The sequence below is a fragment of the Gymnodraco acuticeps genome, unplaced genomic scaffold (assembly GCF_902827175.1).
Source record: "Gymnodraco acuticeps unplaced genomic scaffold, fGymAcu1.1, whole genome shotgun sequence".
NCBI lineage: Eukaryota > Metazoa > Chordata > Actinopteri > Perciformes > Bathydraconidae > Gymnodraco > Gymnodraco acuticeps.
In genome coordinates, this window is record NW_022990373.1 from 1 (window position 1) to 27954 (window position 27954).

General features: G+C 41.1%; 1 protein-coding gene across 1 annotated transcript; it reads right to left on the minus strand.

The window, feature by feature from the left end:
• Positions 1 to 358: 358 nt before the first annotated feature.
• On the minus strand, positions 359 to 27954 carry LOC117551470 (ephrin type-A receptor 4-B-like; the record flags this gene model as incomplete). The annotated part of the gene is given in 8 exon segments (XM_034224382.1): positions 359 to 472; positions 918 to 976; positions 7383 to 7494; positions 9520 to 9679; positions 10649 to 10773; positions 17393 to 17728; positions 27002 to 27157; positions 27900 to 27954. Coding segments are annotated over 8 exon segments (1117 nt in total), but the record flags the coding sequence as incomplete, so codon positions are not given.

The following is a 27954-nucleotide window of genomic DNA, read 5'->3' on the forward strand; positions in this document are numbered from 1 at the left end:
TTAGTTCATGAGAACTAAAGAGTTCTCATGAACTAAAGTGGGAAAAGTACTACAGTGTGAATGCGCCTTTTAAGTGGATTCCTGTTGCTATAGTGGCTTGAAAATTGTGGAACAAACTCCAAATGAATATAAGGACTAAAGAAGGGCAGATTGGAAACCCAGCTGTTTCCTTTCCACCTTGGCCAATACATAGAATATATATATATTACTTCTGTACAAATCACCTACAATGGTTTGGATAATTCAAACTTATGAATCTACAGGATTTTTGCTTTTTTTGAGTTGGTATCTTCACGGTGAACTGCACTTATTGTTTTGAGAAAATAGCGTTAGAAACACACAAAGTATGTCTGCTTACCGATGCCGATAACTTTTTCGATCTTGATACAGGAGGCGTCGATCTCCTTGGCGAACTCTCGGACGGCTTGGTTGGGGTCCTCGTAGGTGAAGGGGTCAACGTATATCCTTACTCCTGAGGAAAGGAAGGAAGGAAGGGAAAAAACAAATGAAGAAAGGATTGAAAAATGAAGGTTGATTAATTCCTGTATCTGTTCTTTATTTCCATCATGCTAGAGTGTACACCGCCTTCCTCTTCCTCTTCCTCCTTCCTCCCCTCCATACCTCGCCTCACCCTCTTGACTCCATTGCTGTTCTTGTCACTATGGCTGACTCCAAAGAAGATGGAGCTCATTAACTTAAACATTTGTTTTGTGGGATGGAAATAACAACACTGATGACTTGATAATGAGGTGTTTGGAGAATGTTAGAATGCGAGTACATTAACTTCAAAAACTGTTTTTTCCCACATTTGATGGGCTTCGTTTGCGGGTGAGAGTGGATGCACATGAACACAGATGACAGCACTAATGTTTTTCAATTATAGAGTGTGTAGGTGTGGGGTTTAAAGTGTGAGTTACCTTGATGTAAGTGCTTCTCTTCGTCAGAGTCCTGCTTGGCCTTGCTGTATTTATTCCTTCTGGGGGCAAAAACAGCGGGACGGTCAACGTACAACTTCAAATGTCAAGTACAAAAAGCAACTCATTTAAAAACACAGAATAACCCTCTCATTAGAGTCTGGAGCAGGGGTGTCAAACTCAATTTCATCACGGCCCACGTAGGAATTATGGTTGCACTCAAAGGGCCGGTTGTAACTTTAAGACTATATCAAAATACATATATAATTATTTAATATATATAAAATAATGTATTATTATATTACATTATTGCCTCTGCATTGGATTCTAATCTGATAGAGCAGGGGTGTCAAACTCAAGGCCCGGGGGCCAAATCCGGCCCGCCACTTCATTTGATGTGGCCCACAAGAGCTTGCAAATAATATAATACGTTTATTCTAAGGTCACGTGCCGCTTTACAGGAGCACGTTGCCCATAAACTACATGTCCCACAATGCATCTCATTTTGTGAGATGCGCACTGCAATTACTTACTCGACTTCTGCTGTAGTTAATTATTAAGTTATTACCCTATCCGATAATAATCCAATGCAGAGGAAATATTGTAAAATAATACATTATTTTATATATATATTATTTATATTTATCTATTTATATAGTCTTAAAGTTACCACCGGCCCTTTGAGTGCAACCATAATTCTAATGTGGCCCGCGATGAAATTGAGTTTGACACCCCTGTGATAGGGTAATAACTTCATAATTAACTATGTCTGAAAGCAGAAGTCTAGGGAAAGTAATTGCAAGTCTCTTCAGTGAGAATGTCACAAAATAATTGAAAAAGAAAAGCCAAATTCTGGGAAAAAAAGTCCAAAAAATAAAAAAGGTGACATTTTGAAATAAAAAAGTGAGATGCATTGTGGGACATGTAGTTTATGGGCAACGTGCTTCTGTAAATCGCCATGTAACCGTATAATAAACATATTATATTCTTTCAGAGCTCGTGTGGGGCCACAGAAAAGGAAGTCGCGGGCCGGATTTGGCCCCCGGGCCTTGAGTTTGACACCCCTGGTCTAGAGGGCTGGAGATAATCAGAAATGCAAAGAAAGAGTTCAAGTCATGGTATTTCACAACTCTATTGCACGTATTTGTACAGAGTTATTGTAGTTGGACCATTGATTGAATTGAATTATTTGTAAACGTTGGGATATCCAATAACATTTGAAATGGTAAAAGTCGGTTGGTTTTCAGAATCCAAATATCTAGTTAACTTGTTAGATAAAAGGAAGGCAAAGGTTGTTAAGAAATACATGTAAAATAATAAGCGAGAAACAAATATGTCCACTTTTTAAGACAATAAGAAGCAGTATTTAAAAAATGACAAAGGTCAGTGATTATATAAAGTATTGGAGGAGACTGTAACGTTAACAGATTGAAAATAAATAAACTCTGAGTAAGAAAAATTTAGCAATTGAATGTGTATTTCCCAACGTTCTTTTTGTTTTCTTTAACCATCCTTCAGTGGGGCACATTGGTCCCAAAGAAAATAAGTTGCTGTAAGTAATATTGTCTTAAAGGTTTTATAAAGTTTAAGACGGATTATTCGAGTTTAAAATGTTAAAAGTGATGTTAAAACAAAAATGAGCTACCATCAGAACTTCAACTTAAAACGAACCTCCATGGCGTTGGTCTTCAGCCGAATAATAACAATACACAAGTGTCACTTCAGTCATTAAAACTCAAACCAAGACTCCATACCCACTTATCAATCAATTCAAGTATATGAAATGGGGACACAATCACTTATCAGACTTTGATAGGTTGTTAATTAATTATTCAAATGTGCCAGACAGAAACAGCATTTTCACTTTTGTTAGTTTAGGTATATTTACCCTTCCTCACTGACCTCCTCATCCTCTACCAACCACCCCGGTCCCTCAGATCCACCTCAGCCGGTTTGCTTTCCATCCCCAAGGCTAAACTCCGGAGCTCTGTGGCAGCCCCGAAGCTCTGGAACTCCCTCCCCAAATACCTCCATGAGTCTGAGTCCCTCACCCTGTTCCAGTCCCGCCTCAAAACCCACCTCTTCCACTCTGTATCCATAAGCCCCCCCCCCTCTCAACCAACTTCCTCCTGACTGCTTTATTTTTATTTATTTTTGAAAGCGTCTTCGGGTTCAAGAAAAGCGCTATAGAAATAAAATGTATTATTATATCTCGCGGACACTAGGTCTCACTTTGATCAGCGACAGGGTATTTCTACTTTGAGTCAGAAATATCCTGAAGGTTTCTGAAGGGCACGGAGCATTAAAGCGGCGAATCAATCGTATACAGAAGATGCACTTTAGATCCCTCCCAATCCCAGAGGCAGGCTGACACCTGTGCTGATATTGATGTGTGGGGTCAGTGGAGGAAATGACCAGATGTGCGCCACATTGTCCTCGTCTATGGCTCAGTAATGATGGCAAACGACTGCCTGATTACAGACCCTCCCCACAATCACAGGAGGGCCGCAGCAGCACAATGACAGTGGCCGTCACATGCATATAAAAAAGGCTGAGACAACCACCTGCTTGGCCGCGGAGTGAGAGAGGCAATCACGTGGAAACGAGGACACACACACACACACACACACAATCAACAGCCCCCTTCACTCCCCATCATTCTCAATACACATGCTTTCCATACAAAGAGGCACACAACGACTGCTCGTGAAACACAAGCCATTAACAATCCTCTTCCCCGACACACGTGAAAACAATACTCTTTCTTTACATAACGATGTGCAAACACACACACACACACACACACACACACACACACACACGCGCGTATTTTTATAATGTTTCGATACTTATTTTATTTGTGTTTTATTCTATTTTTTTACTTATTTTATACTTCTTGTTGATTGACAGCCATACTGCTGCTGTGACAAAATCATTTCCCAACTTGTGATAAATAAAGTATCTATCCGTCTATCCATACAGGGGGGAGTGTGTTTAACATCCCGAGGTGCTCATCTGCATGTAATCCCATCCGTGTGACGGTGCTTTGTCGCTGGTTAACACCCTGAGATTGGGTCACTGCAAATCCACCTGATGCCTCTCAGCTTTTCCCTCGCTCTGTATTCTATCTCCTGCTTTTCATTCCCCCGCTTATCTCATTGTCCCCCCCCCCCTCCTTCCCCCTCCCCCCCATCTCCTCACGGCGGTCAGAGGGAGAAAAAATAACTGGCGGTCGGGATTGCAGCCAAATCTGAGGGAAGGAGGAAGGAGCTGATTGCATCTCTTCAGCTGTCGGAGCTGTCAATCACGTCTCCGGTGTGGCGAGTCATCACTCATCCTGCGTTTACTCTAGCTGTCTGATTCTGTGTGTGTTTGTTTTTTCTCCAGAGGTGGGATGTAGTGGAGTACAAATACTTTGTTACTTAAGTACATTTTTCTGGTATCAGTACTTTACTCCTCTACTTATTTTTCTAACCACTTTTTACTTTTACTTCTTACATGTTGAACTCAAATACCTGTACTTTCTACTTCTTACATGTTGAACTCAAATACCTGTACTTTCTACTTCTTACATGTTGAACACAAATACTTGTACTTTCTACTTCTTTTCATGTTGAACTCAAATACCTGTTTACTTTCTACTTCTTACATGTTGAACTAAAATACCTGTACTTTCTACTTTCTTACATGTTGAACTCAAATACCTGAAACTTTTCTACTTCTTTCATGTTGAACTCAAATACCCTGTACTTTCTACTTCTTACCTGTTGAACTCAAATACCTGTACTTTTCTACTTCTTCATGTTGAACTCAAATACCTGTACTTTCTGCTTTCTACATGTTGAACTCAAATACCTGTACTTTCTACTTCTTACATGTTGAACTCAAATACCTGTACTTTCTACTTCTTTCATGTTGAACTCAAATACCTGTACTTTTTACTTCTTACATGTTGACTCAAATACCTTTGTACTTTCTACTTCTTACATGTTGAACTCAAATACCTGAACTTTCTACTTCTTACATGTTGAACACAAATACCTGTACTTTCTACTTCTTACATGTTGAACTCAAATACCTGTACTTTCTACTTCTTACATGTTGAACATACCTGTACTTTCTACTTCTTACATGTTGAACACAAATACCTGTACTTTCTACTTCACATGTTGAACACAAATACCTGTACTTTCTACTTCTTACATGTTGAACTCAAATACCTGTACTTTCTACTTCTTACATGTTGAACAACAAATACCTGTACTTTCTACTTCTTACATGTTGAACCCAAATACCTGTACTTTCTACTTCTTACATGTTGAACACAAATACCTGTACTTTCTACTTCTTACATGTTGAACAAATACCTGAACTTTCTACTTCTTACATGTTGAACCAAATACCTGTACTTTCTACTTCTTACATGTTGAACACAAATACCTGTACTTTCTACTTCTTACATGTTGAAACTCAAATACCTGTACTTTCTACTTCTACATGTTGAACCAAATACCTGTACTTTCTACTTCTTACTGTTGAACCCAAATACCTGTACTTTCTACTTCTTACATGTTGAAACCAAATACCTGTACTTTCTACTTCTTACATGTTGAACCAATACCTGTACTTTTACTTCTTACATGTTGAACACAAATACCTGTACTTTCTACTTCTTACATGTTGAACTCAAATACCTGTACTTTCTACTTCTTACATGTTGAACCCAAATAACCTGTACTTTCTACTTCTTACATGTTGAACACAAATACCTGTACTTTCTACTTCTTACATGTTGAACCAAATACCTGGCACTTTCTACTTCTTACATGTTGAACCACAAATACCTGTACTTTCTATTCTTACAGTTGTTGAACTTCAAATACCTTGCTACTTTCTACTTCTTACATGTTGAACTCAAATACCTGTACTTTCTACTTCTTACATGTTGAACCCAAATACCTGTACTTTTCTACTTCTTACATGTTGAACTCAAATACCTGTACTTTCTACTTCTTACATGTTGAACTCAAATACCTGTACTTTCTACTTCTTACATGTTGAACCCACATACCTGTACTTTCTACTTCTTACATGTTGACACAAATACCTGTACTTTCTACTTCTTACATGTTGAACTCAAATACCTGTACTTTCTACTTCTTACTGGTGAACACAAATACCTGTACTTTCTACTTCTTACATGTTGAACCCCAAAACCTGTACTTTCTACTTCTTACATGTTGAACACAAATACCTGTACTTTCTACTTCTTACATGTTGAACACAAATACCTGACTTTCTACTTCTTACATGTTGAACCCAAATACCTGTACTTTCTACTTCTTACATGTTGAACACAATAACCTGTACCTTTCTACTTCTTACATGTTGAACTCAAATACCTTGTACTTTCTACTTCTTACATGTTGAACCCAAATACTGTACTTTCTACTTCTTACATGTTGCAACTCAATACCTGTACTTTCTACTTCTTACATGTTGAACTCAAATACCTGTAACTTTCTACTTCTTACATGTTGACCAAATACCTGTACTTTCTACTTCCTTACATGTTGACATCAAATACCTGTACTGTTCTACTTCTTACATGTTGAACTCCCCCCCAAATACCTGTACTTTCTACTTCTTACATGTTGAACACAAATACCTGTACTTTCTACTTCTTACATGTTGAACTCAAATACCTGTACTTTCTACTTCTCACATGTTGAACACAAATACCTGTACTTTCTACTTCTTACATGTTGAACCCAAATACCTGTACTTTCTACTTCTCACATGTTGAACTCAAATACCTGTACTTTCTACTTCTTACATGTTGAACTCAAATACCTGTACTTTCTACTTCTTACATGTTGAACCCAAATACCTGTACTTTCTACTTCTTACATGTTGAACACAAATACCTGTACTTTCTACTTCTTACATGTTGAACTCAAATACCTGTACTTTCTACTTCTCTCATTTTCCAAACAGCTGGTTCCTTTAGTCTGAATGTGTGTTTGATGCGTGATCATTATTATTTAGAGTCATTGCGTGCCTATTGATTTGAACACGATCCGTGTATCCATCATTTCCTGGTCTTCTCTAAAGAAGAGGGACCAATGGAAACGTTGTCATGTTGCCGTTGTTCAGCATGGAAACATTCATTAGCTAACAATGACATTATTGTTCTATTAATATAAAGGGAGGTCAGGTACTCTTTAAAGCAGCTGCTAGTTATGGGTACTTTTTACTGAAGTACATTTCAAAGCCTTTACTTTGACTTGAGTAAAGAAGTTTAGTCAGTACTTCTACTTTCACCAGAGTATTTTTTAACACGAGTATCTGTACTTCTACTTGAGTGAAGGATGTGTGTACTCTCTGGTTTTCTCCCCATGTCTGCTAAGCAAGATATCCGGTGGGAAACATGTTCAGACAGAAAGCAGAAAGGATGGTGGCACTCACCTTCGGCTGATGACGAAGGCGCTGATGAGGATGAGGAGGAGAACCACGCTGCCCACCACCGACACCAGTAACACCGTGGAGTTGGTCCCGTCCCCGATAATGGGAGCTGGAACTGAGGAAAAATGGAGGGAAGATGGGAGGAAACGAAGGAGAGGAAGGGGAGGAAATATGAAAGGGAGGACAGTTGAAAAAACACGGAAAACAAAGTCAATATCATTGCGTTCGATCGCACATGAAACAGCCTGTATACGGTCTGTGTTTGTCACAGTTATTGACCCCCTGCATACTTCCTCCCTCTGTCTCCTCCTCCTTTACACTAAGACAATGACAGGCCTTTAGGATGCGTGCTTGACCGTTTCATTATCATGCGCCGTGTGCATCACAAAAGGACACCTGCGCTTCCAGTGCAGATATAACCCTCTATGTCAGGGGTCACCAACTACATTTGTCCAAGGGCCAAAATTAATCCAAGAGACACTTTCGATACTTATATAAATATATATAATAAATTATATTTATATATATATAATTGATTAATATGTTCACTTTATTGAAAAGGCTTTTTTATAAGCCTGTATCCGGGGTAATAAAACTGAAAGCAGTCCTGATTGGCAGGGAAAGGAATCAACTGTTGTAACACCTTGTCCTGATTGGTGGGAAACGGTTGCAGGATATAAGAAAATGGTTTGCCAGGCACGCAAACACATTGTGGGAAGCAGAGCGGAGCTTTCCTGGCGTTTCAGGCTGCAAAAGTTGAGCAATGTTCAACTTTTGAAGCTTCTGAAGCTTTCGGTGGAAGCGTCAGCCAATCAAACCGCTGCTTGTGTGTCAGGAGCGGGAGATTCATGTGATTGGTTGTTGGTCGAGCTTCAGACACACCCAGCTCCAAGCTTATTTTGAAGCTGTAGTGTGGACGGGCCGTTAAGCGTAAAGTTGACGTGGAAAACCGCAGTTTCAATGAGGAATGGACGGATAAATACGCATTCGTCATGCCATCGTTAATAAGGATACACCTGTTTGCCTTATCTGCAATGAAACTGTCGCTGTTGCAAAAGAGTACAATCTATAAAAAAAATGTACGCCACAGTCACCCCCGCCGCCAGTTGGTGGTCACTGCTCTATGTCATTGTCAACCAGTATTAGTATATCATTCGGTTGGATGCTACTCAATCGGAAGCTGTTGGTCCCTGCTCATGTGGATAGTTATGTAAATTGTAATCCCTGTAATTTTGCTGTATGATGTCCTTTTGTTGTTCTGTTTATGTTTTGATGTTTCATGTGGAACCTACTTGAGCAGGTCTCCCTTGAAAAAGAGATCAATGATCTCAATGGGATACACCTGGATAAAGAAAGGTTTGAAATGAAAATATATCATATAATGTAATGTCTACTTGAGGGCATGATGGTATGCTAAGAAAAACAGACTTACTTTGGTTGTGCAATATTTTATGTGATGACATATCTGTTTTTGTTGTATCATTTTCTTTGTTGTTTACAAAGAAATATAAAACATTGAGTATTCAAACCCTAAATCAACCCCAACTAAAGCTATAAATGTTTAATATTCCGTTTTTTTTCCATTTCAATAGACCCTACGTAGCTTTAAATGTGTTAAAATGGTCTATTTCACGAGTATATATACTTTAATGTTGAATCAGCTCGTACCAAGATGTTGTGTTTTTTGTGGCTGCTCCACAGATTAAATGGAAATATAGGGTTTTTAACAATTATTCAATGGGCCTCATTTGATATCTAGACACAAAGAAGTAGCTGCTGTTGGTATTTTAGGGTTTGATCAAGTCATCTTGCTTTAGAATTCTTTAAAACATTTATGACGAGAGGCTAAAAAAGACCCCAGGAGGCTTCAAAATAAAAATAACATCATTCTTCTCATATAGGTTGCACCCTCGCTGGCACATCCACTGAGACTCAATGCAGCTTGAAAAATGGAAAACTGCTTAAGTTGCCAATCAGGTGCTGCAGCAAAATATCATTTATCTTTTATAGATGGCAGCTATTTTGATTAATGACTCTGCAATGAACGAGACAACCTCGTAAAAATATGCTATCATGGCAGGATTTAGCAGAAACGGGCGTTATGGAGCCTCTGATTTTATGAAGAAAAAGCTAAACTCACCGGAGTTGGTCATGAACTCGAAGGGTCCGCTGAATTCCCCGTAACCCGCCGCCGTGCGAGCGCGGACGTGAAACACGTAGGAGGTGAGGGGGGTGAGACCCTTGATGTCGGTGTTTCTGGACGATGTCTTTATGATTCTGTAGCTTCTCTCATTTTGATCCTGAGGACGACAGATGGCAAGAGAGTAAGAAACACAGAGGGAACAATCTGATGTGCTTTCCTCACAGTCTGTTGAAACATACTGGCTTATCTGTTTCCTGTTTTGTTTAGTTTTCTCATGTCATGCCTGTGGTTACTTCCTGTCTTGGAACAGTCTGTAATTTCCCGTCTTTTTTTATTCTGTGTCCGGGCATTATTAGTTTCACCCGTTCACGTTCAGCCCTACAACCACCTGACCTCTAGGACAGTGATTCTCAAATGGGGGTACGCGGACCCCTAGGGGTACGTTGGGGTACTGCAGGGGGTACGTGAGGTAAACAAAATAAAAAGGTTAATTAAAAAAATACCATGCATGATTATAAAAATAATCTTAGTACAATAAGTTAAATAGAAAACACAATTTTATATAAAATATTCCTAGAACCACTAATATAAACATGTTACATTTGTGTATTGTATTTATGGTTTTTAATAATATATCATTTTGTTCATTGGTTTGTTAAATATATATTAATTCAATTGAAAAAATCTTTGTTTTCAAGCATAAAGATGAAAATATCCTTAGTTTGTTGTAATGCATGCATTAAGGAGTTAATAAATCAATCACTGAGGGAACATCACTATATTGTAATTATTTATATAGGCTTTTTCTGTCAAAAATGTCCGGGGTCGGTCAGGGGGTACTTGGCTGAGAAAATGTTTCAAAGGGGGTACATTACTGAACAAAGTTTGAGAAGCACTGCTCGAGGACACCTGACTCCATCCCCTCATCAGTTCAGCATGTATTTAGGTCCTGTTTTTAGGGTTAGGAATAAAAGCTGTCTCCTTCTCCACCATCAAAGTAGTCAAATTAGACGCAATGAGAAAAACATTTCAAACGATAACAGGAAACATCTAGAATCATGACACATATGGCCATTTTGAGATTCTTCGCATCAGCAGAAACTCCATCTCCCATGAGACCCCTCACCTTCTCGTAGTATTTGACCTCGTACTCCAGGATGACCCCGTTGGCTCGATCCGGCGGCTGCCAGGCCAGGGAGATGGTGTGTCGTGTGATATCCTTCGCCTGGATGGAACTCACCGGAGAAGGAGCTACAAAGATGATCAGAGAAAGACAGAAAACACAAGTTTAGCCCTCTGCTTGTCCTCCATGTTGTTTCAGTGTGTTTCCGGTTGCTCTCCTGAATCCCCCCACTCTTAACTCCTGCTGAGAAACTCACACACTGAGTCGCAAACACATTCAGTTTGAACTTGGAGGCGTCCGGCCACACGGTGTATGGTAATACACTTGAGAAATAATGGTTAGCATCAATAACATTGATCCAATTTCCACTCGGCCGATGCGTGCCACTTTTCCTACAACCCCGGCAAAATAATGTCCAACTTCATCTTCTGCAGATTACACTGAGACAAACCTCGCATTGCGGCAAAGTCTGCCTCGGGAAAAGCTCAACATAAGTCTTAGTTTTTGTCTTTTTAAGAGAGCAAATCAATTGGTTTTCATTAAAACTCCAGCGAGCGATCTTATCTCGAGCCCTTTCTGCTGCAGCTGATAATGAGGCCATATTTCAAGGGGCCGTGCTATCTGTGTTCAGACGCCTTTAACATGTGAAGGTTAAAGCACAGATAATGGCGTCCCCTCCCTCCATTCGTGCACAAATCAAACCTCTATCTTCGGGGAGTGTGACAACACTAAAATTGGGTCATACACACTCTTGATGCTACAGAGAGAAACCCAGAGGCGCAGGAGAGACCGTGTAAACAGTGAGACACTCGTGAGCAGATTGAGTTTTGAGCAGAGGATTAATAGTAGAGCAGGTGGAGATATAGACCAAGGAACAAAAGGCTCAAGTATATCAAAAGTTAACAAGTCGTTCATCTATTTCTCCACAGAGCCAGAACAAAAACACATTTCCACGGACGCCCAGGTAGCGTGAAACCGCAGCGTCTGCTCGTCCTCGTTCAAAAGGAGCGTATCTTTGACCTCTGCTCCTCAGTGATACTGTAACCTTACTCGTTCCAGACCATCTGCCTTTTAAAAAATTACAGTGGGATGATTAATGAGGGGTTCGCGGTCCACCGATTATGATTGGATTATCTATGACATTTTATACATTCTCATCACTTTGACCAGGGGCTCCAGGGAGCATAGCCTTGGAGCTAACGCTAACAAAACCCTGCTTTTAGCCGGGGATTGAGTTCAAACAGGCCTGGAATTCAAGCACCATGCCTGATATTGAGTTTCAGCGGGGTAGAGGGGGGTTTGTGACTGGAGGCGGGGGGGGGGGGGGGGGGTAAATCGAGATGGAGATGGAGAGGGATGGGATTGCAGACATCTCTCGGTAAACAGATTAACCCAAGGTTGTGTAATCCTGTTGGTCTAATGTGTTGCATCTCCGTTAAACAATTAGATGGCAGCCATTTGTAACCCTTCGATCAATCTTACCCGGCAGCCAGAGCCAATTTGAAGGCCCTCCTGGGGCTTTGTGAGGACGCTCTGCCTCGGAAAGAAAACCCCCGAGGGGTCGCAGGCCTCCGTGCCCCAGCGGTAATCCACACATCCATCTTTCCTCCAAAGATGACAGATATGGCAATTTAATCGTGTTCGGCCCTCCTCTTGTTGCAATTTTATTTTTCCCTGGACTAATGTGAGGGTAAAGATGAGTGATTTTCTGAGTGGTCCCTTTTGAAATCCCCGACGTGGGACTGCAAGGTTAAAACAGCCAGAAGTCCATCAAGGCCAAGTTTTTCTTTGTAATATAAAGTAGTCAGAGACTTAAAAGGCAAACTAACACACAGGTTTTAAAGTCTGCCATGCTGATGCAAGACTAAACCTGATATGTCTTTATGAAAAGAGAACGGTTTAACCTGAGGCCGCGACTTGGGCAGAGCGAGCTAGACTAGCTGGCACCTCTGTGGATTAATTTAAATATGTGGGGCAGCTCGGACAATTTCCAACCGACTCCTAAACCAGCGGGCCAAAAACGCTGGTGGAATAATAGATGCAATGAATATTCAGATCTCATTAGAGAAATTGTGTGGAAACTCTCACACAGCCTGCACAACTTGTACACACACACACACACACACACACACACACACGGACCTCATAGAAAAACACACACCTGGCACCATTATCTCCCACAGACAGGGGAAAACTCAATCACCCCACCTATGCAGACATTATAATGAGTGAGGTTCAGTTCAGTGAGTGAGTAAAGTTGTCTTTGCGAGCGTGTATTTGTGTTGTGAGGAGCAGCTGCGGTTGGTTGCGTGAATATGTGGTCGATAACAGTTTGACATTAATAGAGGCAGGGGCCTGGATGCACATGTGGTTGCCAGATTGGACGCCTGGTTGCCAGATTGGACTCACTCGATTTTTTTTGGAGACGTTTTTTAGGGTGTCGAGAAAAACGTCTCCCACCTACGAGATCCTTCCCCTCCAGCTCTGTAAAGCCTGCTTCCATCTCCCCGAACACATTTCCACATGTACGTCTGTCCGATTTGCCAAAGAGATGGAAACTCACACACATGTGTTCTGACAGACGTGCCCACACACACACTCCCTGCCGCACTAATTCACTTTCAGTCACCTAAGCCTGCCAAGTATTTTGTATCGAGACATAAACACCTCTCGCTCAGCTATTTCCCTCTTTCTCACACATACACGCTCAAAGTGCTTGATCCCATAAAGGGGGGGAAAAACATCCATTTACAGCCGGGGGTCAGCTCAAAGCTGGACATCCCCCCCCCCCTCAACTCGCCTCCTTTTCCTTCTGCAGTCCGGCTGAAAGGGTCACACCCCGGCTGATTTACGACGGAGGGATTGTTCATGTCGAGACGCTGAATCTGACCTCTTTGAACACACAGAAACTCAAGCGCATACATTCAGCTTGAGTTAATTTGCACAAAAACTACTTTGCACAATTGTTATGTATGTATAATCCAATGCCAACATGTGTCTGAAGTATATTCATATATATTTATGTAGCTTATGTATTGTGGAGTATTCCATTTATTCGTTATATAGTGTATTATTTAGATAGTGATATATGTCCTTTCTATTGTGAATTTCTCATATTTGTATCTTATTGTATCTTTAAAATACTTTTAACTCGTGTTATGCTTGACAACACTGCTGCCATGACACAATCATTCCCTTAATTTGGGATGAATAAAATATATATCCATCTAATTGTTGTCATTTTTCTGCAATGCACCTTCATCCATTGTTTCCTCTCTCGCTAAAACACTTAAGCGCACCCTTCTTCTAACCTGCTTCTTTCTCTCTAGCTGAAATCTGAACTTGAATGGAAAGGTGTCTTATCCGCAGCACTTATAAATCCCAATGAAGCTATGATAATAAATGTGTAATCCTTGATGTCTGGATGAGGGGAGGCGATACAGAGAGAGGGGCAGCCGCAGATGACTGGCTGGATTACCAACGGCTGAAACCAGAGCTTCCAAAGCCCCTACCGAGCATTAGCAGCAAGAAATCCAATCAGTCTGGAGCTCTTCTTTTTAACATGCACACACACACACACACACACACACACAACACACACACACACACACACACACACACACACACACACACACACACACACACACACACACACACACACACACACACACACACCCACCCACACATAAATTAGAGAAGACACGCACACTCCGGGACACATAGAGGACATTGTTTGAGTGGCAAATGTAGATGATCCATCGCCATCCAAGAACGTAGAAACATTCTGCGCAACACATTTTCTCACTTTTAGCCAAGCAGTCAAAAAACACACACACACACACACACACACACACACACACACACACACACACACACACACACACACACACACACACACACACCACACACACACACACACACACACACACACACACACACACACACACACACACACACACACTGTAGGAGCAAACACAGTGGTGGTGGCTTAAAGCCCACCTCCGCTCCGCGCCGTCCGTTAGATGAGCCTGGTCAGATTAATAAGAAAAGGAGTTCAAAACACCGGCATAAAAGTTATAACAATAATCTGATTTTAATGGTAAAAAACACAATACGAAATACAGAGTGCCCTGTAACAGAGCACTCCGGGCTCCCCGCTCTATTGCCGTGCGATGCAGATATCGGGACCAGCCAGTCAGAAACAGGGGGCATTTTGCATGAATAAACAACAGTATATATAGACATATTTGGGGCGGAGATGTGTGTCGGCTCTTCCGTCCCATTTTACTCCTGTTGAATCAGAGAGTCCGTGGGGAGGAGTTGTGTCTGTTGCTCACTCCCCTAGGTGTTCTTACTGGTTGGATTCACTTCGGGTTGGGCCCAATACAGCGAATCAGAGTTCTGGGAAAAAGTATTTTTCTTCTGAACAGAGCGTGACAGCCTTGGAAGTAAACAAGGTCAGTCACTTTTTATCTTATACCTGGGTTCACTCCTTTACTTTCCCAAGGAATATTTCACACAAACTCTATTCCTTCCCAGACAATCAAACATTGAACACAGATATATTGGTGCTTGAGATTATATTGGCCCCAGAACAGTTGTGAAACATGCACCGGTGACGAGCCAAAGGCAACATCATCTATATCTTACAAGTTGAAGTCAGCAGATTAGCCTCAAGCAACCTCTAGGGGACATCAGAGGTGTTTTTGTCAGTGTGTGTGTGTGTGTGTGTGTGTGTGTGTGTGTGTGTGTGTGTGTGTGTGTGTGTGTGTGTGTGTGTGTGTGTGTGTGTGTGTGTGTGTGTGTGTGAGTGTGTGTGTGTGTGTGTGTGTGTGTGTGTGTGTGTGTGTTACTACTGTATGAATCCATGTGCAGTTTTGCGCCTGTGTGACCGACCTCGGACTCCAGGGCTCCATTGCAGCCCCCACACTCACTTCCTGGCAGCTCTCCCACAGGCAGCGCATCCATTCATCTCTCTCTCCCTGACCCCAGATGATAAATCAAGCCACTGTGTGTCCTTAGACTGCCAGGGCCAAGTCCTATTCAAGATATTCGCTTTTCCCAGGGATGGAAATTAGTGATAAAAAAAAACACACAAAAAGGCACTTAGCTTGCCACCCAAGAGCAGAGCAGTAAAGAAGACCAGGGTAATGATCGGTTATAAGTGGAGGAGAACAGGGAGGGATGAAGAGAAAGGGCCGGGGTCGTAAAATCCATTTGCACAACAACCGGTTACAAAATGGCTAAATGACAAAACAACGGGTGGCTTTGGACGCACCCCCAGGCAAGAGGGCTCTTCTCCAGCCCTAACGGAGAGGCTGTATTCATGTGTGTATTCTACTAGGATAATTACACACACACACACACACACACACACACACACACACACACACACACACACACACACACACACACACACACACACACACACACACACACACACACACACACACACACACACACACACACACACACACACATACCATGTATACATCACTTCAGGGGACATTACATTGACTTTCATGCATTTCCTGGAGACTTATCCTAACCTTAACCATAACCAACACATGCCTAACCCTAACCCTTACCCTAACCAAGTCTTCACCCTAAAATTAATGATTCCCCTCATGGGGACCTCCATTTTGTCCCCATAAGGGAGGCGAGTCCCCACACGTGACTATGTAAACAGATTTAGGTCCCCACAAGTATAGTAATGCTAGGCCACACACACACACACACACACACACAATCCAGCAGCATTTGTAATGAAGCCTCCACAGATCAATACAACTCATCTAGTTCATTAGCACGGGAGCTAAATATAGCACGTTGCCCCTATCTTCCGACTTCTCGTGCCTAATTATGCAACACTCAAAGTGAAATATTGCGGAAAATAATTTCCCACTGCAGAGGATCCATCATCCTCCCCGGTGATCATCAAGCCTTAACCCAAACTATTTACATCTTTAATGAACATGTTTAGACACGAAGATTGCACCCCCAAAAACAGTGCAACCACCCTGTGCTCTGCATCGAGTACAAGTACACACACTACAAAGTGTCTCTGCCAGCACACCCAGGTTCCATTGCCTGCTCACACAATAGTCAAGAATCTACATTGAATAGGAAACCAATGGTTTTGCATATATTGTAAAACCTTTCTTCTTCTTCTGCCAGGTCAGCATTGTAAATGAGATTTTGTCTCAATGTTTTCATCTGGTTAAATAAAGGTTAAATACAAAAACATTCAAATTAAAATAAATGTTAAAACATATGTTGACTTAATAAACTTTGACAAGCCGAGTCTTTCAAGAAATTAGAAAGGCACAGTTGATGGAAATGTTATCGGATTTGCGAAATGTAATTTTAAATCCCAGGAAGAACGATATTTGTTTAACGTGTTAAAATCTTATTTGAAAGGAAGTCTTATGGAGCAGCAGACACATCCTAGTGTTCAGTGATAACAAAACATATGTTTGGTATAGAGCTTCTTAATAAATCACACCATGATCACTTAATAAATTGTTCAATGATAATGATGCATGATTAATCTCTCCTATATCATATTCGCAATATTAGTTGAAATAATCGCAATTAGCTACTTTTTCCAAATCATGAAGCCCTGCAAGAAATATAAGAATCAGAATCAGAATAGTTCGGCACTAACCCTAACCCTAATGGTTCCAGTCTTCTACCATTTCCTTTCCACTAACCCACTAAATCAGAACCATCATTGGTGTTCCTTACCAGCCTGGTTGGTGGTCACGGTGACGGACACGGCCTGCTCGGGGCCCGGACTCTGAGGCGAGACCCCGTTGACGGCCCACACCTCGAAGGTGTAGTTGGTGTGGGCCTGCAGCTCGTTGATGGACACCTTGTTGCCCTTCAGGCTCAGCTGCTGGGGGCTGAAGTGGACGCCGTTCCCGCACGCCTGACAGCGGCGGCCATCGGGTCCGCAGCGCTTACACACCACGTTGTACGTCAAGTCCTGGCGGCCCCCTGTGGTGCGGGGGGGGCTCCACTCCAGGTTCACTGAGGTCTCGTTCACATTGGAGATGAGGTGGGCGGGTGCCGACGGAGGGCCTGTGGAGGAAGATAAGAAGTACTTTATCAATCCCACTTTGGGCAATGTTTGCGTTGCATAGCAATATTGTTTTTTTCTGTAGTTTATTTCTATATATTTCTGTAGCTTAGTGAGAGTATATTGTAGACGTATTCAATTTGTTCCATATTTTCATATATGATATACACTGCTGCTCTGACAAAATAACGTCCTAATTTGGGATGAATAAAATATCTATCTATCACATTTTTGTAATTGTCCTCCATCCATTGTTTCCTCTCACACAAAAATACTTAAGCGCACCCTTTTCTTTCTCTCTGAAATCAGCATGAAAAGATTATCCAAGAGAAGTAGAAAGAGAGAGGAGAGAGTTGATGTTATTACCAGTAGTGGTTAGAGGCCAGAGCAGGTACTCGGTTACACTCATATGTATTATGGTAGCAGAAAGAGACAGACGTTACTTATTTGATTACGTGAACCTGTGGGCTTTCCTCCACTTATTACATTTTTGGTCGACAAAAATAAGTTTGAGTTGATTTAATCACTAGAGTTGTAAAACTGTTGGTAGCGTCTAGTTGCCTTGAAAAGTTATTTCTCCAGGCAAGAATTTAGTGTGAACGTTTCTGTTTTCTTCTTGTGTTTCAATAATTAAACAACCCCCCTTGCCGTGGTTAAAAAAAAAAAATGAAATGTACAAAACAACAACAAAATAATTGTATGTATAATGACTAGCTCCAACACTGTGTTTTCTACTAAATGACATGCAAAAACTCCAATAGAAATCTTGTGTTTACATAGATTTGGAAATAAGTAATTTAGCATGAAAAATGACCAATCGAGCACATTCATTTTGGTTGACAATTAAAAGGGGACAGCCATGTATGAAACAATGACCTTGTGGTAAATCCTGCAAATACTTTTCTTATAATGGATGTGTACTTCTTTGATTGTACTATCTTGTCCTTGCTGTGGGATCGTGAAAGTCTCCAATGGGTAACTGATTCGTATATACACATAAGAAACATTTAAATGTATAATTGACTGGGTTTCCCCTTTATTGAGAGCTGAGGCTTCTTGAATTCCCTTTTAATGTCCTGTCCATTACTGTGAGGGAAGATCCAATTTCACCTCAGTTAATTCAGCACGTTAACTGAAATCCAATAGGCCGGCAGCTTTCTTTTCCCACTCGTATGTCGGATCAGCTGGAAGTGGCCGGGCGCCCGAGCCCGCGGCTAACAGCGGGGCTTTATGGCACCCACTCAATAACTTTACACAAAGTTTGCTTTGGACCCTGTTATTAAATAAGTGCTTTGATGCACTTTGTAGCTTTATGTCGGAGCAGCTCCACAGCCAGCGACACAAACTCATCAGTATCAATTTACATGTCAGCTCTATTGTAATTAATGTGTTTTTTTCTTGCGTTGCTTTCAAACATAAGCGACGGTAATTGACTTAACCATCTCTTTTCTATCCCTCTGTTGTCCCTGTCTCGCTCTCTCTCTCTCTCTCTCTCTGACTAATGAAGCGCACGCGAGCGGGCTGCAGGGATCGATGCAGGGTGAAATATGAAAGCTAGTCAGTCCACAGACGAATAATTTCGCAACGGAAATTAATTATCAGTGTTATTTTTGGAGGAGCCGCGTGGCAATGAGTGATTTCACAGAGACGCAGAGGGCAGTGTGTGGGAGTGTGTTCGCCCGAGGAGGAATACGTACGCTTTTGTTGCTGCATTTAATGGAGACGTGGAAGTACAGTTTTACCCTTGATACATGCAAAAAAACGGTTTGTTTATGGACTGGACTCGCATAGGCTACTCTCAGTGTGGCTGATAGTGGTGAATGTGAAGGGGAGGCCTTGAAAGGAGATTGAGAAGGACAGAAGGAGAAGACAAACACCGTCTGTTCATCCAGGAAAAAAGAAAGCCACTGATTAGTATGGAGGGAGCAGGTCTGGATAAATGGATGGAGGGGGGGGGACAGAAATGGATGGTGGAAAGTAGGGAGGAGGGTCTGTTTAACTGAAAATAACCTCGATGCTCACTAACAGCATGAAGATGAGACGACGCAGAATGTGCTGTGTTAATATGAGCATCACTTAACTCCCCTTTTCACCAACCTATTAATACATTCTCATTAAAAATGATGATGAAGCTCTGTCTCACTCCCCTTTTTATCTGCACAACCACTTTCCCTCTCTCACTCTCTCACCTCATCCTCCCCGTTTGCCTCGGAGACAATGGGAACAAGTTACAGATGAGCTTTCTAAATTAAGGTACCCTTTGTCAGTGTGCTAGGTTCAGCTAACCTCTTCTCCCTTTCAACACTCAGTAATGCCCTGCCTGAGATTCAAAGTAAAGCTATCAGCTGCTATCTGGAGTAAAGGCGTCATAAACTTAACAGGACAAAGGTAATAATAATTCCAGTTGATCTGAGCGTGCTTGTCTTCTGTGCTTGTCCTCAAAGGCATAAACACAAAAGTGCTTCCAGTTGAAGAGAGTCTCACAGTCTCACTTCTGGACAGCGTTAACTGTGCAGCTGTGGTCAGGAGATAGTTAGCTTAGCATAGCCTTAAGACAGAGATAAATAAAAAATCATACTATAGAAACAATAGTTTAGAAGATTTAGTAAGACATTTTGTTTTTGTACAGAGCCAGGCTAAGTGTTTCCACTTCTTCTAGCCATCTTGCTAAACCTCCCCTGGTTAGCTTAGGTAAGCATAGCCTAATAACTTGAAGCATGCAGGCAGAGAAAAACATACTTTAGTTTAGATACACACACACATTTTAGAAGGCTAAGTAACTAGTTTGTTTTAAATGTGTCCTTTGTACAGAGCCAGGAAAACTAGTTTCCCTTCTTCTAGCCATCTTGCTAAGCTAAGCTAACCCTGGCCCGAGTTTCACAGTAATATACAGACACAAAAGTGGTATTGATCTTCTTATCTTACTCTCGGGGAAGAAAGGAAATGAGTGTAATCTAAAGATAAAAGTCCTTTCATGTCATAGCGTTGTCCATAAATAATTGTATCAGCAAGTGTAATCACCTTATTATCAATATTGTGTTTGTCCGTTGCCATGACAAGCAACAGCGCTACGTAACTTTATGACTGCAGTATAAAGTCTTCAACACATTCCACTGCATGTCAGACTTCCCCCTGCATTCCACACACACACACACACACACACACACACACACACACACACACACACACACACACACACACACACACACACACACACACACACACACACACACACACACACAAAGTACCTGTCGCTCTCCCAGAATGCACCAGTGGGAGCATGGGAGCGTGGGAGAGCCGTCAGCTGTGACTGACACGCGGTAATTAATCCTGGGAGAGAGAGAGAGCGACGGGGAGAGTAACGTTCACATAACCTTCGTACAACGTCAGCTCAACATGGCCTTAAAATGTGCACTCCTTACGGGTGGATTCCAGGGGGAAACTAAGAAAGTTTTTCCTCAAGCAAGTTTTTATTTTATCCCTCGTCTCCTTTTCTGTAATTTGCTCCGAGCCTTACTCTTTCTTTCCTGTCACTTCCTTCTTTAATCTCAGTTTTTTTTCTCCTCCTCCTCTTCTCCCCCCGTTCTCTTTCTTCCATCCCTCTCTCTCTCTCTGTCTCTTTCTATCAGTGATTGTTAGGCGAGTGTTGCGCAGGGCTCGCGTAAAAGAGCAGGCTAAATTGGCCAGAACATCGACCCCGCTATTACCATCCGGCTGGAATGAATTCAATGCCCCCCTCGAGTCCGCGTTCATTCCTCACCCCCCATCCCTCCTTCTTCCTCCACCGACAAACCGCCGCTAAGAAAACTGGGCAAAATCTGAGAAACACATCAAGGGCCAAAAGAAACCCCAAAATGGAGAACACCCCCTCGTTTGAACCTGAACGCAGCTCACCAGTGTCTGTTCCTGAACCTCATTACCGCCCTGTGGTGCAAGCCTGTGTATTTATTTATATCATGTATATTGCTTTTTCCTGCCCTGAACTTATTTTAATATTGTATATTTTAACTGAATGCTTTGAATCGACTTAGCTGCATATTGTTAGAGGATATTATCTACCTGTTGCCTATGTTAAAACTAATTGGATCTAAGGACCATTGAATATATATTTTTCTATGTATTTTTTAAACACAGCTATAAAAGGGCTTGGAGACAACAACAAAAGTAAGTGAGAAAAGAGCAGTGGTAGCAAGCCGGGGAATGTAAAGGACAAGCAACTTAAAATAAACCCTGAAAAAGTTGCCCAATAGGACTGTTAAGGCGCGGACAAATCTGTTTCTTAAACCCCATAAAACAAATGTATCCCTCCAGGATCCTCGGGCATATTGATCCAAAGTGTGGGAGTGTGTGTTGCTTGTAATCTGAAAAGCGAGTTTTTCGATTAAATGTAGCGCACGTTAATCGCCGAACACAAGAACAAGGTGCAAAACAGCCTCTGACAGACCGACGACAGAAAGAGACACACAATGACAGAATTACACAACATCCAGTTTTAATCATCATCTTGCGTCGCTATAGCTTCTGAGCTAAGAGAGGGGGAGAGCGGTTTCAATTACCCACACACACACACACACACACACACACACACACACACACACACACACACACACACACACACACACACAACACACACACACACACACACACACACACACACACACAATTACCAGAGATGCTGGCTCTTTCCCAGCCTGACCTTCAGCGAGCAAACTGGGAAATTACTTTTTTTTTTTCTTCATCTGCTCTGTTCGTGACTCGTGAGTGGGTTTTGAGAGAAGGAAAGAGAGAGAGTGAAAACAAGATGAGGAGAGATGTGTGAGTGACAGCTGTAATTACACAGCTCTAACATGTGGGTGAGAAGTAAAAAAAAAAAATGAAATGTGCGAGGAAGGAAAACATTGACAGACGGGGTGAGAGTTTAAAGGTCAAACGTTGCAAAGGTCGGAGAAGGAGTCCAGCTAATGTTCAGTTCCTAACCGTGGAGTTTGAAACGGCATCGCACCGCCGTGTACAATAAGCGCAGTAATGAGCTTTGACAGCTGTTGCTCGCAGCAGCCGAGCTCAAATGCCACACGGGCTAACAGGACAATAGAGATGAGCTGCGGGATCAGGCAATAAAATAAGGGCAAGTAACTCAATATATTAGTGATGTGGCAAAACAGTAATGGAGTAGGGCGTGTGGAATAAGGCCTGTGCTTTTATTTAATCAAAGAAAGTTCATTTAAACAATCTCAGAGAGATTAAGATGGACTTTTATTAATCCCTCGTGGGGAAATTGTTTCTCTGCATTTGACCCATCCTAGTGTTAGGAGCAGTGTGCTGCCATTTTGAACGGCGCCCGGGGAGCAGTGTGGGGAACGGTGCCTTGCTCAGGGACACCTCGGTAGCACTTGGTCTTCCAGTTGCCAAGCCAAGTCCCTATTGACTTTGCCACCACCGCCGAGAGGTACTTCTGGTTAAATGAATAACAGCTTAACACTAAATAAAAGCAAAAACAATTCAAATTTGAATTAGGTTTTATATCTGTATAAGTACGAAATGCTTTTGAATATGTTCGGAGATAAATAATAATCATTTTTTTTAACTAATCCGTGACGTACTTATGATCCCTATTTAGTGGTTACTTTGACCAAACAACAGTTCATGCAAGACAAAGAAAATCAGCCAATTCTGTAATTTCATATTTGGTATCCTTGCTAGAAAGATATTTGAAATGATGAGTTAGTTTCAAAAAGAAAATCAGACTAATCTATTCCTCAACTGATCCTTGCAGCTCAACAAGTCCAGTGAGTTCAACATGGTCTGTTTATCATCCCAGTAAACACTTTGGGTGTTTAGAGAGACTTGGAAAAGCTTTGCAAAAATAGCAATCAGCTCCAGATATGTATAGCCAGAATGCATTAATCAAAGATGTTCAGATTACCATCTTGATCCAGTACAACTCGTGTTCTTAATCGTAACATATCCCACATTGTGTATGATGTTGCCGCGCAGCAGGGGAATCATTAGAGGCCGGTTTAGTTTCTGCTCCGACAGCTTGGTGTTGTGCGGGAGGAGCTCGGCTGCTCGTCGGATTCAATAAACCGTTCCGCTGACTGATGGATCCACAGGAACTCGACAGCCAAAACGCGGGCCAACTATGAGCTAAGCAACTTAGCAGATGTTTGGTTGTTACAACTGACTTGTGACACATACTCACTCAAAAGTCTGTCATGTGTACGAATAGTGTTTTTATCCAGGGAAATAAGAGTGCAGGGCTTTTTGTGTTACGTGGGTTTATACTTCTGTATGAACTCCCGGTATGTGTGACTCAGGGATGGAAAAAGGAAAGAGGTATCATTAGGAGTGTTCTTATTATTTGTCGGGGGAGGATTCACCGGTGCGTGACTCACAAGTAGAAGAAATAAAAGCTCTTCCTTGGGCTTAAAGCCTTCCTGTATTCAGTCACCTTGGTTTCTTTCTCTATCACAACATCCCTGCATCCAATTTCAGCTTTCCACCAAACTCGTTTTTCTACCTTTTTCGCCATCTCGTCACATCACCGCTAACATCTTATCTCTATTTGTCTTTCTGCCCTGTTTGTTTTGCAGCCTCTCTGTGGAAGACTGGATCTGGGATACAGCGGTGATTTACACCCCCATTAGTTACCCGTCACCGTGACTGATCACTAAGTACCACCTGGAATCAAAAGACACCTATTAAACCAGCAGCCGCCCGCTTTGTGTTCGGCAGAAAGGCTGTCTCTCCGTGAGCGCTCAGGTAATTCAGGTTGACATTGCAAAAGAAACAGATAGCGAGAGAGAGGAATAAAAACCATGGCTGGGTTGAGGCAGAAGCCATAACTCTGTGTGTGTTCTTTTCTATATATAATATATATATATATATATATATATATATAATACGGTAATCCTGCACTTTAAACTGTGTACATAGATGGCAAAAGTACACACATCCTTTACTCAAGTAGAAGTACAGATACTCGTGTTTAAAAATACTCTGGTAAAAGTAAAAGTACTGACTAAACTTCTTTACTCAAGTCAAAGTAAAGGCTTTGAAATGTACTTCAGTAAAAAGTACCCATAACTAGCAGCTGCTTTAAAGAGTACCTGACCTCCCTTTATATTAATAGAACAATAATGTCATTGTTAGCTAATGAATGTTTCCATGCTGAACAACGGCAACATGACAACGTTTCCATTGGTCCCTCTTCTTTAGAGAAGACCAGGAAATGATGGATACACGGATCGTGTTCAAATCAATAGGCACGCAATGACTCTAAAGAATAATGATCACGCATCAAACACACATTCAGACTATTTGTGTTCAACATGTAAGAAGTAGAAAGTACAGGTATTTGAGTTCAACATGTGAGAAGTAGAAAGTACAGGTATTTGTGTTCAACATGTAAGAAGTAGAAAGTACAGGGATTTGTGTTCAACATGTAAGAAGTAGAAAGTTCAGGTATTTGTGTTCAACATGTAAGAAGTAGAAAGTACAGGTATTTGTGTTCAACATGTAAGAAGTAGAAAGTACAGGTATTTGAGTTCAACATGTGAGAAGTAGAAAGTACAGGTATTTGTGTTCAACATGTAAGAAGTAGAAAGTACAGGGATTTGTGTTCAACATGTAAGAAGTAGAAAGTACAGGTATTTGAGTTCAACATGTAAGAAGTAGAAAGTACAGGTATTTGTGTTCAACATGTAAGAAGTAGAAAGTACAGGTATTTGAGTTCAACATGTAAGAAGTAGAAAGTACAGGTATTTGTGTTCAACATGTAAGAAGTAGAAAGTACAGGTATTTGAGTTCAACATGTAAGAAGTAGAAAGTTCAGGTATTTGTGTTCAACATGTTAGAAGTAGAAAGTACAGGTATTTGAGTTCAACATGTAAGAAGTAGAAAGTACAGGTATTTGTGTTCAACATGTGATAAGTAGAAAGTACAGGTATTTGTGTTTAACATGTAAGAAGTAGAAAGTACAGGTATTTGTGTTCAACATGTAAAAAGTAGAAAGTTCAGGTATTTGTGTTCAACATGTTAGAAGTAGAAAGTACAGGTATTTGAGTTCAACATGTAAGAAGTAGAAAGTACAGGTATTTGTGTTCAACATGTAAGAAGTAGAAAGTTCAGGTATTTGTGTTCAACATGTTAGAAGTAGAAAGTACAGGTATTTGAGTTCAACATGTAAGAAGTAGAAAGTACAGGGATTTGTGTTCAACATGTAAGAAGTAGAAAGTTCAGGTATTTGTGTTCAACATGTTAGAAGTAGAAAGTACAGGTATTTGTGTTCAACATGTTAGAAGTAGAAAGTACAGGTATTTGAGTTCAACATGTAAGAAGTAGAAAGTTCAGGTATTTGTGTTCAACATGTTAGAAGTAGAAAGTACAGGTATTTGAGTTCAACATGTAAGAAGTAGAAAGTACAGGTATTTGTGTTCAACATGTGAGAAGTAGAAAGTACAGGTATTTGTGTTTAACATGTAAGAAGTAGAAAGTACAGGTATTTGTGTTCAACATGTAAGAAGTAGAAAGTTCAGGTATTTGTGTTCAACATGTTAGAAGTAGAAAGTACAGGTATTTGAGTTCAACATGTAAGAAGTAGAAAGTACAGGTATTTGTGTTCAACATGTGAGAAGTAGAAAGTACAGGTATTTGTGTTTAACATGTAAGAAGTAGAAAGTACAGGTATTTGAGTTCAACATGTAAGAAGTAGAAAGTACAGGTATTTGAGTTCAACATGTAAGAAGTAGAAAGTACAGGTATTTGAGTTCAACATGTAAGAAGTAGAAAGTACAGGCATTTGGGTTCAACATGTAAGAAGTAGAAAGTGCAGGTATTTGAGTTCAACATGTAAGAAGTAGAAAGTACAGGTATTTGTGTTCAACATGTAAGAAGTATAAAGTACAGGTATTTGTGTTCAACATGTAAGAAGTAGAAAGTACAGGTATTTGAGTTCAACATGTAAAGAAGTAGAAAGTACAGGTATTTGAGTTCAACATGTAAGAAGTAGAAAGTACAGGTATTTGAGTTCAAAATGTAAGAAGTAGAAAGTACAGGTATTTGAGTTCAACATGTAAGAAGTAGAAAGTACAGGTATTTGAGTTCAACATGTAAGAAGTAGAAAGTACAGGTGTTTGTGTTCAACATGTAACAAGTAGAAAGTCTAAAAGATAGGAGTAAAGTACTGATACCAGAAACATGTACTTAAGTATATAACGAAGTATTTGTACTCCACTACTTCCCACCTCTGACAGTATGTTAGATGCTGGTGTACTTACGGGTGCAGGGCATGGACGCCGGGTCTGTTTCAGAGCGGAAGTATCCCTTGTCGCAGACGCAGGAGGTGGATCCCTCTCTGGTGGAGTAGCTGTTGAGCGGACACTTGGAACAGGAGCCGTCGGTGGCCAAGGCGCGGTAGTAACCGATCTTGCAGGCTGAAACATAACAAGGACACAGAGGAGGGTAAGTTTGGTTTGAAGAGGCCTACATTAAGTACAGCTTTCATATTAGAGAGGAACGGTGTAGAGATGGCTAAGATGCTGGAGGAAAAGTTACAGGATCATCAAATCCATTACGATGCATCTTCAAGAAACCAAGAACGTCTGTACAAAACTGCATGGCAACACATTGGATAGAAAAGTGGATATCTATGGAAGTCAATTTGTAAACTACGTGCATAAAATGTATTGCACATGAAGTGACTGTCTAATAGATAATAAGGCGATGTTGCCATAGCATTGCACATCCAAATAATTGTTTAGCAATGGAAGACAAGAAGAGACGACTGTGATCTTGCCAATTTCCCCCAATTAGCAACCAGAAAACTATTTGTTGCCCAGAGGCTTCTAACTTCTTTGTCTTCATTTTCCATCTTCAGCGCTTTCTACTTTCTCACGAACCTGAAATCTATTATCAAAAACAACTGAACAGGAGAACAAGGCTCCATTTCCTCAGACAAAAAAGGGAGAAGATCAAATATCTACCTCTTGTCTTTCTCACAAATATAAGCTATGCACAATTGGCATGACTTGAAGCAGCGATTAAACAAGAGCCATTTCAGACCATTTAACAAACAAATGCCGCCACACTTGGCACACCGAGAGCCTGTCACTCTCACACATGCACCGAAACACACACTTAACTCTGAAATGGTAACCTAAGTGACACTTTTCCTACTATTGGCGACAGTGCTCGCCTTTCCTTTGAGTGACAGTTTGATTGGAGGGCTCAT